This window comes from Otolemur garnettii, unplaced genomic scaffold (genome assembly GCF_000181295.1).
Source record: "Otolemur garnettii isolate 467f Iridium unplaced genomic scaffold, OtoGar3 scaffold00008, whole genome shotgun sequence".
In the NCBI taxonomy this organism is placed as follows: Eukaryota; Metazoa; Chordata; class Mammalia; order Primates; family Galagidae; genus Otolemur; species Otolemur garnettii.
Genome location: NW_003852403.1, coordinates 39,549,393 through 39,564,583, shown reverse-complemented (window position 1 = coordinate 39,564,583; position 15,191 = coordinate 39,549,393). Strand labels below are relative to the sequence as shown.

The 15,191-nt window shown below is 37.8% G+C and overlaps 1 protein-coding gene across 1 annotated transcript in view; it reads right to left on the bottom strand.

Annotated features, from left to right (window-relative positions):
• TBC1D12 (TBC1 domain family member 12) overlaps window positions 1–15,191 on the bottom strand; it is a 106,783-nt gene that overhangs the window by 4,267 nt on the left and 87,325 nt on the right. Inside the window, exons 8-11 of the mRNA XM_003783785.3 lie at window positions 12,177–12,265; window positions 11,199–11,270; window positions 3,191–3,319; window positions 2,575–2,684 (exon numbers count right to left, since the gene is read on the bottom strand). Coding sequence (XP_003783833.2) covers window positions 2,575–2,684; window positions 3,191–3,319; window positions 11,199–11,270; window positions 12,177–12,265 — 400 coding nt within the window. The remainder of the gene's footprint in view (window positions 1–2,574; window positions 2,685–3,190; window positions 3,320–11,198; window positions 11,271–12,176; window positions 12,266–15,191) is intronic.

The window sequence follows — 15,191 nt, the reverse complement described above, 5'->3', positions numbered from 1 at the left end:
GGGAGGCTGAGGCAGGAGACTTGCTTGAGCCCAGTGGGAGGTTGCTGTGAGCTGAGATGCCACGGCACTCTACCCAGGGGGACAGCTTGAGGCTTCTGTCTCAAAAAAAAATAAAATAAAAAATAAAAAAAATAAAAGAAAGCCCAAACAAGTAGGAAGACATATTTGATCTATGTCATTATTTTTCTATATTAAAGCTTAATATCGTTTATATGAAATGTACTTGGCTTCAAAGTTATTTGCTATTCCTTTATTGTGCTGACCATAAGAGCTGATATTACTTGTGAGTGTTTCTTTACTGAAGGCTTTATATTGTTTTTTTTTCATTTTGAGGCTTTGTCCAGCTTTCTAGCAAAAGAATAGCCACTGATTTAGGTATATAGGTATCATTTAATATAGAAAATATAATATTTCTAGGCTTGGCATCTATAGCACAGTCGTTATGGAGCCAGCCATATACAGCAAAGCTGGAGGGTTCAAACCTGGCCCGGGTCAGCTAACTAACAATGACAACCACAGGCAGCGCCTGTGAGTAGGGTGCCAGCCCCATATACCAAGGGTGGTGGGTTCAAGCCCTGCCCCAACCAAACTGCAACAAAAAAATAGCCAGGTGTTGTGGCGAGTGCCTGTAGTCCCAGCTACTCAGGAGGCTGAGGCAAGAGAATCACCTAAGCTCAGGAGTTGGAGGTTGCTGTGAGCTGTGACACTACGGCACTCTACCAAGGGTGATAAAACGAGACTCTGTCTCTTAAAAAAAGAAAAAAAAAAAAAAAAACGACAACCACAACAAAAAATAGCTGGGTGTTGTGGCAGGCTCCTGTAGTCCCAGCTACTGGGAGGCTGAGGCAAAAGAATTGCTTAAGCCCAGTTTGAGGTTTCTGTGAGCTATGACACCATAGCATTCCACTGAGGGCAACATAATGAGACTTTGTCTCAAAAAATAAATAAAATAATAATATTTCTTTATTAAAGCTTAATATCGTTTACACGAAACTCACTAGTTTTGAATGATTAAAATTTAAAGTTTATATATGCCATATGTACTCTTAACCTTTTTAAAAAAAAAAAGTCAGTCTTACTCCATCACCCTGGGTAGAGGGCTGTGGGGTCAGAGCTCACAGCAACCTCACACTTTGGGGCTCAAGTAATCCATTTGCCTATAGCCACCTGCCACGATGCCTGGCTATTTCTTCTATTTTTAGTAGAGATGGGGTGTTGCTCTTGACCAGGCTGGTCTCAAACTCCTGAGCTCAGGCGATCCACCTGCCTTGGCCTCTCAGAATGGTAGGATTACAGGTGTGAGCCACTTTGCCCAGCCTGTATCATATCTATTTTCAAAAAATTATTTATTAGAAATAAGGTCTTGCTCTGTCACCCAGGCTAGAGTGCATGATCATAGCTCACTGCAGCCTCCAAATATTTGGCTTCAGTGATTTGCCCACCTCATAATTTTTTTTTTTTTTTTTTTTGGCTGGGGCTGGGTTTGAACCCGCCACCTCTGGCATATGGGGCTGGTGCCCTACCTCTTTGAGCCACAGGCACTGCCCCCACCTCATAATTTTTTAAAAATTTCTTGTAGAGACAAGGTCTCATTATGTTGTCCAGGTAGGTCTCAAACTCCTGGGCTTAAGTGATCCTCTTGCCTTAGCCTCCCAAAGTGCTAGGATTATAAGTATAAATCACCATGCAAGCCAACACCTATCTGCAGATCCATTTGTTTCACAAAATTCACTCACCATTCTATTTTTTTTTCTTATTAGGGGGACAGAGTCTTAATATGTCGCCCTAGGTAGAGTACCATGCGTCACAGCTCACAACAACCTCAGACTCTTGGGCTTAAGCGATTCTCTTGCCTTAGCCTCCCAAGTAGCTGGGACTGCAGGCACTCGCCACAATGCCCAGCTATTTTTGTTGTTGTTGTAGTTGTCATTGTTATTTAGTAGGCTGGGAGAGTTCGAACCCACCAACTCCAGTGCATGTGGCTGGCACCCTACCCACTGAGCTACAGGCCCTGAGCCTCACCCACCATTCCATAATCAACTGGCTACTGCTTCCGAAGTAAATCCTCCAAGTTAAAACAGAAGATCCTGAATTGCAATGTCCTGATAGGACATTAGCGCCTAAATAGGTACCATTCTTTTACCAGAAAGCTGGACAAAGCCTCAAAATAAAAAGAAACAAGCACTCAGTAAAGAAACACTACCACGTATCATAAGCTCTTGTGTTCAGCATAATAAAGGAATAGTAACTAACTCTGAAACCAAGTATGTACTAGGCATTGATTAAGATAATCTGTGTAAAACACCTTCACTACAACGCAAAATATAGATATTATTCCCATTTTATGGATGAAAAACTAAATACAAACTGATTTGAGATTCTGATTCCAATCCAGAGTCCATATTCTGAATCAAATGTATTCCCACAAAAATTTGGAAGTTTTTCTGTTTGCAAGGAAGATTCTTTATATGTATAAATAATCCAGCATATGAGATCTATTCTAGTTCCTAAAACACATAAAAATTGTACTTAATTTCCATTTCATTATTATATCTTCTGTATATTATGACTTACCAATCTATCAAGTATATATCTGGTGTAAGACTATAAGACTTGAAATGAAGAAATAGTTTGGAGAGATTTTCTTCAAAGAATACTTCAAATGCTGCAAAATATTTCAACATCTATGGGTAGAAAAATTAATAAAATTATGAAAGAGTAAACTCTAGAAATCAATAAATTAAATCCTTAAATGTTAACAGAATATCTTGCTAATTTAAGCACTTTTTTTTTTAGAGACAGTCTCACTTTATCGCCCTCAGTAGAGTGCCATGGCGTCATAGCTCAGAGCAACCTCCAACTCCTGAGCTTAGACAATTCTCTTGCCTCAGCCTACCGAGTAGCACAGGAACTCACCACAACATGTGGCTATTTTTGTTGTTGCAGTTTGGCAGGGGCCAGGTTTGAACCTGCCACCCTTGGTATACGGGGGTGGCGCCCTACCCACTGAGCCACAGGCACTGCCCAATTAAGCACCTTTTTGACTCTTCAAGCATTCAGAAACTAATACAATGAAAAGTTTATATTAGACTGAATTATCTTGGTCTTCTCATTATTGCTTTTTACTCTAAGAGGGTAATCAGACTATAAAAACATATAGGAAAACACAATCCATTCCAGATGTTCATACCATACTATGATCCACACGAAAAAAGGCCAACTGGCATGGCTTATTCAGGAGATTTGCAAATGCAATGAAGGCATCTGCCTCTTCCAAATTGAGAATGAGTACTGCTGCAATGAAAGACATCCCTTGGACCTTCAAAGGGAAAAAAAATTGGTCAAAATGGATTTACAGTAATAATTTCATACATTTTATTTTGTTGTATTCCCCCAAAAAATTACAAAGTGACATTACAAAGTAGAATTAACCAGGCTTTGTTTCTTGCCAGCAAAGGTACACACAGAGAACCCTTAATAATTATAAAATCTCCTTAATTTTACATTTCTTTCTCTTTTTTTTTTTGAGATAGAGTCTCACTATGTCGCCCTCATAGAGGGCAGTGCACAGCATCACAGGTCATAGCAACCTCAAACTCTTGGGCTTAAGCAATTCTCTTGCCTCAGCCTCCCAAGTAGCTAGGACTACAGGCATCCACCACAAAGCCCGGCTATTTTTTTTTTAATTTTGGTAGCTGTTATTGTTTGGCAGGCCTAGGTGGGTTCAAACCCGCCAGCCGTGGTGTATGTGGTTGGCACCCTAGCTGCTGAGCTACAGGCACTGAGCCAATTTTACATTTCTTGTTCACGTGATGTGGTTTAAAAAAATATTAGGGAAAATTTTTGAAACAAGAAAAATATATCAGCTTTTACTTGCTACAAAAGCCTATCTCAATGTGCTATCGATCTAGTTTTCATTTTCTCTGTCTGAATTCTTTTAAAAATACAATAAGAATCACAAAGTGTAATGAAAATAAGGTTATTCTTTTCATTACTATAACACATTTGAGTGGAAAAATGAGGAATTAAGAATAAAAGAGATCTATGAGAGTGCTGCTAAAATTCTAAGAAAGGGCTCGGCACCCATACCTCAGTGGTCAGGGCACCGGTCACGTACAAGGGGGCTGGTGGATTAAAATCCAGCCCAGGCCTGCTAAACAATGACAACTGCAACAAAAAAATAGCCAGGCATTGTGACAGGCACCTGTAGTCCCAGCTATTTGGAAGGCTGACCAAAGAGAATCGCTTAAGCCCAAGGGTTTGAGGTTGCTGTGAGCTGTGATGCCACAGCACATTACCCCAGGTGACACAGTAAGACTCTGTCTCAAAAAAATAAAAATACATAAAAATAATTTAAAAAATAAAATTCTAAGAAAGGAGAGGTTGTGGGGAGCTGAGAAAATAAGTCTGGATTCCTGGAAAAGCAGGAGAAAGAAACAGGAAAAAACCATTCTAAGAGGGAAAAGAAGCATGAGTAAAGATACAGAAATGGAACAATAGGACCAGCTCAGCCAGATCACAAGATTTATAACGGGAATAAAAGGAGATATATGAGAAAAAATAGGATGTATTTACATTGTGAAAAGCCTTGAGTAAAAGGCTAAGCTGTGTAGATGTTTGCTTGTGAGTTACTGATAGCTACTGTATATTTCTTTAATTAAAAAAAATTATCAAGCACTTACTCTGATAGAGGTTTGGATAATGGACTTACACAGGGAGACAACTAAGAATAACTATAGTGATACCTCTGTTTCTTCTTCACAGCCAAATATTTTAAATGGGCTGCCTACAGTTTTTGTTTTCTCTGCTCTTTTTTGGTTGCAGCCGTCATTGTTGTTTGGTGGGCCCGGGCTAGATTCAAACTCGCCACCTTAGGTGTATGTGGCTGGCGCCTTAGCCACTTGAGCCACAGGTGCCGCGCCTTTTTTTACCCTTTAACACACTTCAATATGGATTTCACTACATTACTACATTATCTTGAAGTTTCCCTTGCCAACATGACCAATAATACTTATTGTAAAACCCAGTGGGTACTATCCTACCCTCTTAGCAGCATTCGTTTAGCTTCTGCAATCCACTATTCCTTTGTTTTCATCCTAGTTCTCTGGCTTCTTCTGAATATTCTTGCAGACTCCACAGTAATTGCCTATTTGATTTTCTAGAATATAAGCTCCATGAGGATAGAGATTAGAGTAGGTATAATAATTACTCTCCACAATATAAATCCTTTCCCCAGAACCTGTGAAAATGTTGCTAGACTTTGCGGATTTGATTAACTTAGAATCTTGAAATGGGAAGATTATCTTGAATTATCTAGAGGAGCCAAAGTAATTATCACAAAGATATTTGTAAGTGAAAAAGGGGGAGGCAAGAGAGTTAAAAGGACATGAAGATGCTGCATTGCTAACTTTGAAGATAGAGATAGAAGGTCATGAGCCAAGGAACACAGGCAGTCTCTGTCGAGAAGGTGGAAAAGGAAAGGAAATGGGTTCTCCCTTAAACCTCCAGAAGAAATACAGCTCTGCCAATACCTTGACTTGAATCCACTAAAATCTGTTTCAGACTTCTGACCTCCAGAAGAGTAGGATAATAAACTTGTATTGTTTAAAGCCACTAAGTTTGTGGTAATTTGTTACAGCAATGATAAGAAACTAATAGATCAGACCATGTCTGTTCACGATTATATTCTTAGTACTGTAATATATGCTGAATAAATAAAAGGGGCAAAGTGTTAACCAACCATTTACAATAGAATGCTAGCAAAGCAAATAGTAGGTAGAAGGGATTAAAATGATATTTAATTGACTCTAAGATGCTGTTTATTATGGTTTTTTTTTTTTTTTTTTTTTGAGACGCAGCCTCAAGCTATCCCCCTGGGTAGAGCACCATGGCATCACACTCACAGCAACCTCCAACTCCTGGGCTCAAGCGAGTCTCCTGCCTCAGCCTCCCAAGTAGCTGGGACCACAGGCGCCTGCCACAATGCCTGGCCATTTTTTTTTTTTTTGGTTGCAGCCATCATTGTTGTTTGGCGGGCCCGGGCTGGGGATTCGAACCCGCCACCTTAGGTGTATGTGGCTGCTGCCTTAGCCTCTTGAGCCACAGGCGCCGAGCCCTGTTTATTATGTTTTGTTGTTATTGATACAGTCTCACTCTGTTACCCAGGCATCAGCCTAGATCAGCAACCTCAAACTCTTGGGTTCAAGCAATCCTCCTGCCTCAGCCCCCACCTCTACCCCCTAGTAGCTTGGACTACAGGCACCTGCCACAACACCTGGCTAATTTTTCTGTTTTTAGTAAAAACAGGGTATCGCTCTTGCTCAGATTGGTCTTGAATTCCCGAGCACAAGTGATCCTCCCCCATCAGCCTCCCAAAGCACTAAACTTATGAGTGTGAGCCACCATACCTGGCCTAAGATGCTGTTTATTGTGACATCATTATTTTATAGATCTTTTTTTTTTTTTTTTTGAGACAGAGTCTCAAGCTGTCACCCTGGGTGACCTGGCATCACAGCTCACAGCAACCTCAAACTCTTGGGCTTAAGCAATTCTCTTGCCTCAGCCTCCCAAGTAGCTGGGACTACAGGCACTTGCCACAATGCCTGGCTATTTTTTTTTTGTTGTTTTTGTTATAGCTGTCATTGTTGTTTGGTGGGCCCGGGCTGGATTCAAATCCGCCAGCTCTGGTGTATGTGGCTGGCCCCCTAGCTGCATGAACTACAGGCACTGAGCCTATAGATTAATTTTTAAAAATCCTGACACTTAAGCAATGATGTAATATTTTATTACTAAAAAATTTTATTTAGGCATATGTATAAAGCTATTTATAGCTTATTCAGATTTAGCAAATATAACTCTTATGCATATATGGAAGAAACAAATGAGAAAAACAAAGTAATTTCTTCAATTTTATTGGAGTCCAATTCTTCTGAACATTCTGTATTACTTATCAACTAATTCCTGGAGTGATACACTAAAAAGGACACTTTCCCCCCCTTTCTGGATTTCCTGGAGAAAAGGACACATTGTTTATGCAATATTCCTGTCAAAAATGTTTAACCTGAATCTAATCATGAGAAAATAATCACACAAATACAAATTAAGCCTCATTCTGCAAACAACTAGGCTTAACACTTCAAAAATGTCATTCATGACAGGTAGAAAGGCTGAGGAACTACAGATTACTACAGAATTTGAAGCTCCTGTGTAACCCACCTACTTTCCGTTATTTGAAGTTCTTCTCTCTTCTTCTATGCCTAGCTAGAACAAAGAAGTCATCTACTCAGATTTCCCATTCTTTATTATCTTTGCAGACATACAGACTTTTCTTATTTGGAAGGATTTACTGGTAATAACTACAGACAAAGAGAACTATAACAAAAAATAAATGGGAGTAGTGATATGAAACTTACAAAGTTCTTAGTAATATGTGACTCCTGGTCTCCAGTTTCTAGCTCCTCCTGAGATATTGGGAAATTTAAATGTATCTTCTCCCTTCCACTTTGATGATACACTCACCCTATGGCTCAGTTCACTGTAAGTGCCAGAAGATACAATCTAGGCAAAATAGTAGCTACCTCCTTGCTTAAAAAAAGAAAGTTTGTGGCTCGGCGCCTATAGCTCAGCCGGCTAAGGCGCCAGCCACGTACACCTAAGGTGGCCGGTTCGAATCCCCAGCCCGGACCCGCCAAACAACAATGACGGCTGCAACCAAAAAATAGCCGGGCGTTGTGGCAGGTGTCTGTGGTCCCAGCTACTTGGGAGGCGGAGGCAGGAGACTCGCTTGAGTCCAGGAGTTGGAGGTTGCTGTGAGCTATGATGCCATGGCACTCTGCCCAGGAGGACAGCTTGAGGCTCTGTCTCAAAAAAAAAAAAAAAAGAAAAAGAAAGTTTGTACCAGACAGGTTAACACTAGGGTGACCAGATGTCCCGATTTTGGCGGGACACTCCCGCTTTTCAACAATTTGTCCCATGTCCCACGGCGTCCGATTTTTGGAAAGAATGCACCAACGGAAGGGAATATATGGTTTTCGGCCACTATATGGCTATTTCTCCAGAATATAAGTTTTATATTATTTTTGTTAATTTTATAATGTTAAACTGTAATAAATAATTGCTGAGAAGTGATTATCGAGAACTGCTTATCAAAGTTTGCATTGTTGTCAGGCCCTGGCTCCGCCCCTGCTCCGCCCTCGCTCCGCCCCCCGGCCATGTTGTCCCGCCTTACAGATGTAAAATCTGGTCACCCTAGTTAACACTCAAAACTCACCCAGAACTGCTTGATCTATCCAGAAGGATCTATAACCATTTCCTCAGCATGGAAAGCTAACAGGATTCAACCATCTAAACAGTGGTGGTCTTAAACTGGATGAGCATACCTTGGGAGATACATAAAGACTTTCTAAAGTACACTGTCAAGAATAACTTAAAAAGGCTTGGCACCTGTAGCTCACTCAGCATCTAGAGGACCAGCCACATACATGGGGCTGGCAGATTTGAACCGAGCCCGGGCCTGCCAAACAACAATGACAACTACAACAATAATGACAACAAAAAAATAGCCGGGTGTTGTGGTGGCCGGCACCTGTAGTCCCAGCTACTTGGGAGGCTAAGGCAAGAGAATCACTTAAGCCCAAGAGTTTGAGGTTGCTGTGAGCTGTGATGGCCACAGCATTCTACCAAGAGCGACATAATGAGACTCTGTCTCAAAAAAAAAAAAAAAAGGAATAACTTAAAGAGAATTTAGTCCTAGATCCTCAATTTACATATGTATTCTTTTCTAAACATGATCTTTCTGAGAACACTACTGCATTCACAGTGAAAAGTGAAAGTTATAGTTCTTACCCATTACACAACTTAATAGGAATTACTGTGAGGTATGCAAGGTGTAACCAAGGGATAATTCTAAATACTGGTTGGAGAAAGCTTCTGGCTTCTAGTCATATTTTTGATACATGAATATGTAAGACTGAATCCCATTATATGAAAAAATGATAATTTTGTGTCCTCATCGCTTCTGTACCACACCTATTATCAAAGAGTACATAGCCCTCAAAGGAGAGTCCCAGGAGAACAAATAAAGAGAACAGCAAAAGCAATACAACTTGGTGACTGTGCTCTTTTGAATATGGTATAACTGCAATGTGAACCAAGATTACCAAATTTTTCAAGAATAAAACCCACAGATAAAAATTTGTCATGACTTACAGACTCAGCATGTGTTATTAGTATAGTTAACCTATTTTTTCAAATCATGACATAAAATCTTTAATACAATATAGTCTGCACTATTCTTACAATGTAAGTCTGATTTAGCTGATTGGTTATGTGGTGGTCATTTTACAGAAATGCAATGGCCTAACAGTGATCACTTCAGCAGCACATATACAATGACCTAATATAATAGGCAGCCAGGGTTAAAAAAAAAAATCTAGCCTAAAATGTCAGTAATAGATTATTTTGATTAGTCTCAATAAAGGCTTTGGTATGCTATAGTTTCTAGAAACTGAGAAAAGGAATGATTCTAATAATTGGTAACAAGTGTTTTTGCAAGTCAAGTGATTAAGTCTTCTGTTTTCAATGAAACTGAAGGAGAACCTAATTGAGTTATCGGAGATAAATTTTTTAATGTTTTTCTTTTTGCATTTATTATCCAATTTCTCAAATGAATCTTTTGTTTTCATTAGTTGTTTACTAATAATTACAATAACACAAATCAGAAAAAGAAAATTTAACATTTAGAATGTGTATGAGATCACTTCTTGGCCTTCTGGCTAAGATCAAGTATAGAATGTATATAAAAAAAAACAAATTCAAAATTTTAATTCATTTATGTATTTGTAGCACAAGAACAATAGGATGATCACTAGAAGACTTCTGAATCAAAATATATATTACATTAGAATAAAATTTTCTGGGAAAAATGAAATAGAAATAACCCCTTCTTATCTCCACTTTCACCTTCCACAGTTTTAGTTATCTATGGTTGGTCTTTGTCCAAAAATACTAAATGGCCAGTTCCAGAAATAAATAAGTCATAAGTTTTAAATTGCACACCTTTCTGAATAGTATAAAATTTGGAGCTGCCCCATTCCATTCTGCCCAGAACATCATGCCCATCCTATCCAGGCATCCTGCTGTGGCGGGTGCCTGTAGACCCAGCTATTTGGGAGGCTGAGGCAAGAGAATCACTTGAGCCCAAGAGTCTGAGGTTGCTGTGAGCTATGACACCACTGCACTTTACCTGGGGAACAGAGTAAGACTCTGTCTCAAAAAAAAAAGAAAAAAAGAAGTATTAAGAGGACAAAGAAAATGGAAAATGATATAAGCAGTAAATAATGTCAATAGCATTTTAGAAATTTTAATTTAAGTGGAGAATGTTGAAACAAAAATTATCTCCATTCCAGGAGGAATCCAATAATCAGCAAGCCAATTCAACCATAAACTCCTGGAAGGTTCAGGAAATGAAGTTACCAGGTACCTCTGAAATTGGAAGGGTAGGGCTAAAACAGATTTCATTGAAAGTCTGAAAAAGGGGCTTGGCGCCTGTGGCTCAAGTGGCTAAGGCGCCAGCCACATACACCTAAGGTGGTGGGTTCGAATCCCCAGCCTGGGCCTGCCAAACAATGATGGCTGCAACCAAAAAATGGCCAGGTGTTGTGGCAGGCGCCTGTAGTCCCAGCTACTTGGGAGGCTGAGGCAGGAGACTTGCTTGAGCCCAGGAGTTGGAGGTTGCTGTGAGCGTGATGCCATGGCACTCTACCCAGGGGGATAGCTTGAGGCTCCGTCTCAAAAAAAAAAAAAAAAAAAAAAAGTCTGAAAAAGGAGCAAATGTCCTCTCCCATTTTGTATGGATAGATGCCTACCCTTTCCTTAATATAGCAGAACATACATGACTTATTCTCTAGAATTATAGTCAGAGAAAAAAAAGGGTTAGGGAATAAGGCACCATATGACAGTAGAGGTGTTAAATAAAAGTTTTCAAAATTACATGGTAAAGTTCTCCACAGTTCTCCCAGAAAGCTGGCAGCCAGTCATATAATTTCCTGGCAAGAGTTGGAAAAATTCCTCTCTGACTAAGCCAATAAGCCCCCAAATTCATAACAATACAGACATTTGGGAACTAATACAACATAAGATATTTTGATAAGAGGAGAGATATGTTTATACTAAAAAACCAAATTGAAACAAATACTTACATAACCAACATCAGGTCTGTAACATGTATATGCCCCTAAGATACTATGTAAGACATCATGATATGGACCACCCTTAGGAGAGAAAAATGAAATTTGAAACTATACAAATAATTTTCTCTAACTTAATTCTCATATAACATATTAATAAACTATAGCATTTCCCAATGACTGGCTTTAAGATATTTAACAATTGACAAAAATATTCTAAATGTATTTTGCCAAGATGTTTTCTGAATTATTAATGGGAAATATTTAATTTTGAACACAAAAAGCCATGTAAATCCATTTGATGGATATAAGCTACATAATTTGCAAACAATTTTAAAGTCTTCTAGATCTCCTGAGTATGATGACTACAGACTGTTTCATTTTATATGCCAATGTCAGCAAGAAAAAATCATCAAGCTATACTAAATTAAGTTTTATTAACAATTTAATCATAACAGTACAAATTGTCATCTATTTTCTATCAATCTACAGATACTTGAATTCTATGTATAAAGATTCAACTCAAATATAAGTACATATAAAATATAGTCATTTCTCACAAAGTGTAAGTAAGCAACTTCATAATCGCCTCTGTACCAAAAAAATGATTTCTTCCTATTTCAATGGTAATTCTAAAAAATTTTAAGTTTTATGACTAAGTTCTTTATATTTTAACAGTTAACAAAAGATTAATACAAATATCTTACAGAATAAAAAGCAAAGAAAGTCACCATAATAAAAATTCATCAAGAACCTACTACATAAAAGGTATTACATCCTAGGTTAACTATAATGTATTCTAGTCAGTAGAATAAAATAATAGAAATTCCTTCAAAAATTTCCTATTTTTATGTTTTTTATATTAAGGCCTCCAATTTTTCTAGTTTTTCCTTCTTATAATAAAAATGATAGCTGTGCACTTAGAGAATTTGTTCCATTGGACATTAAAAGATCTTTTTTAAGTAGTTACCACTGGCTAGAAACCCTCACCTTCTGAAAGATGTAGAGAGATGGAAACGTACGGGATATGTCCAACTTAATTAACTCCAGACTGGCCTCTCGATCAGCAACAGATACACCTGCATTTGCCAAGTAGATAAATTTAAATGATCACTTGGCTGTAACAAGTTCAGTTTTATAAACATAGAATGATCACATAGTATATGTGCTATTTAAGGAAAGTTAAAAGCTGAATAATCAAGAAATTACAAGAAATGTCACATGGCTTTTGTTAGAACTTATGAAGAATAATATCTATTCATTTATCACATTTATCAGAAAGTTATACGGTGAAGGATTTCTGCTTCCAGTTTTTATAGAAAATAGAGGTAAAACATCATTCTCATGTTAACAACTAGGAAAAAAATACAAATATCACATTTAAAAAAAAATCAGAGAGTTCTAGATAGAGACCTAGAGGATTTAAATTCCAGAAAGAAAAGATCCTTTCTGAGGTAAGTGGATATGTCAGTGGCCGTTATCTTCCTAGAGGCATCTGCCAAGTCTGGGCATGGGCTTAGGATCAAACTTGGCATAGATAAAGGTATTCTGCCTGGGAAAAGAGAAACCAGAAGAGTTTTTCATGGCCAAATAAGACTGAGGTGATAGTAATCTGGTGATATGAAGGTATATGTGATTTTCCCCTTTGAGACTTTTCTGGGTGCTGGCCAGGCTGGAAGGGAGAATGAAATCACCCAAGTCACATGATTCTTAGGAGAGTGTCTCACTAGATCAGTAGTTTTCAACCTATGGGTCACAACCCCTAAAAATGAAAATACATCCTGCATAGCAGATACTTACAATTCATAAGAGTAGCAAAATTACAGTTATGGTAACCTTACTGTAGTCTTACTGTATGAAGTAGCAATGAAAATAATTTTATGGTTGGGGGTCACCACAACATGAGGAAGTGTATTAAAGGGTCACAGCATTAGGAAAGTTAAGAACCACTGCACTAGATAGGGATGGTTATAATCAAAATAGGACAATTCTGGGAGCCACCCATAGCTCAATAGTTAGGCACCGGCCACATGCTCCCGGGCTGGTGGTGTCAAAACTGGCCTGGGCCTGCTAAACAAAAAAATGGTTTGGGGCCCGTAGCTCAGTGAGTAGAGTGCCAGCCACATACACCAAGGCTGATGGGTTCGAGCCCTGGACCTGCTGAACAACAATGACAACTGCAACCAAAAATAGCCAGGCATTGTGGCAGCTGCCTGTAGTCCCAGCTACTTGGGAGGCTGAGGCAAGAGAATCGCTTAAGCCCAAGAGTTTGAGGTTGCTGTAAGCTATGATGCCACAGTACTCTACTGAGGGCGACAAAGTAAAACTTGTCTCAATTAAAAAAAAAAAAGACAATTCTTCCCAAACCTCATAGAAACTAAATTTATCTCAAGCTACAACCTTGCCCAACCTAGCTCAATTACTGATTTAATTGAGGTGATAAACTATAATCCAACTGCCTAACAGGAAAGAGCATGCTTCCTCAGCAAAAGTAACCTCTGCAAATGTATGTTATATAAAATGTCTGGCATACATTTTTAAAATGTAAGATATGCAAAGCAGGAGGAAAATGTGCCTTATAAGCAAAGAGAAAACCAGCAATAGAAGCAGATCTGCAGATAATGAAGTACTAGAATTAACAGATAAGAATGTTATTATAAGAGAAAAGAAGAAAAGATGAAGAAAATGTATGAGATAGAATGATGAAAACTTTCAACAAAGAAATCAAATTTATAAAAAGAACAAAGTTCATCTAGAATTACAAATATCTAAAATTAAAAACTCACTAGACAGATTTAATAATAGATTGGATACAGCAGAAGAAAGTATTAGTGAACTTGATCTCAGATCAATAAAAATCATTGAAACTGAAGCACAGAAAGAAAAAAAATGTTTTTAAAGTAAGAGCTTAGTTCAATGTAAACATTTTACATTATGTATCGAAGCTGTACCCTGAACCCCATAAATGCATCTATGTACAAATTTATGATTTAATAAAAAATAATTAATTAAAAAAAAAAGTACATAAGAGGCTTATGAAACATTGTTAAATAGCCTAGCATACAAATAACTAGAGTCTCAGAAGAATAAGTGAGATAAGTAAGAAGCAGTATTTAAAAAGATAATGGCCAAAAAGCTAAATTACTATTGCAAATTATAAACATTTAGGAAATAAGAAAATAGTAATTTAAATAGAACACTACTTCTGTTTGGATCTGTCCATAACATTCAATTTATTTCTACTGAAGTGCAATCATCATCATTTATTTATGATAAAATGTTTCAGAAGTGAATGTTCATAATTTTAACTCTTATAATTTTAATACTTCATAAAAATGAATTTTGAAAGAATGATGAAATGGCTGATTCCCTGCCAGTATAAAGCTTTTACATCTTCAACTGCTGTACACTTTTAGTTCTCCACTAACAGCTGACATATCTAACAGGCCTCAGGATGATACTAAGACTCTAAATCAAGTTTCCTCTCTAATCTTTGTCAATTTTCTTCATCAAAATCTTTACTTTTCTAAAACATAAAAAAGAGCTTTCAAATTATTTAGCAGAGTTGTTTATACTCAGGTAAGCACTATGAGATATATACCTGTTCTCTCCCCAAAGCTGTGTTCATTTTAGAGTTTTACTTATACGCAAGAGAAGAGGTTTGCTTTCTATGAAGTTTAACAAATATGGAAAAGTGACTGGCAAAAATAGGCCCCCATTATTCAAGGAGAATAAATGGTTAAATAAATTTACCTAAATTTGATAAACCATGATAACAAGAAAAGTGTTCCTGTTTTCTCCAAAATGTTTAGCTAAAAAAAAAAAATAAGGGTGGAGGGAAAAGATGGATCTACAGGTCAGTTAAACAAACAAAGGAGAAGGCATAATAAGAATTATAAATAAGTGGGCAGCGCTTGTGGCTCAAAGGAGTAGGGAGAAGGCCCCATATGCTGGAGGTGGTGGGTTCAAACCCAGCCCTGGCCATAAAACTGGAAAAAAAAAAAA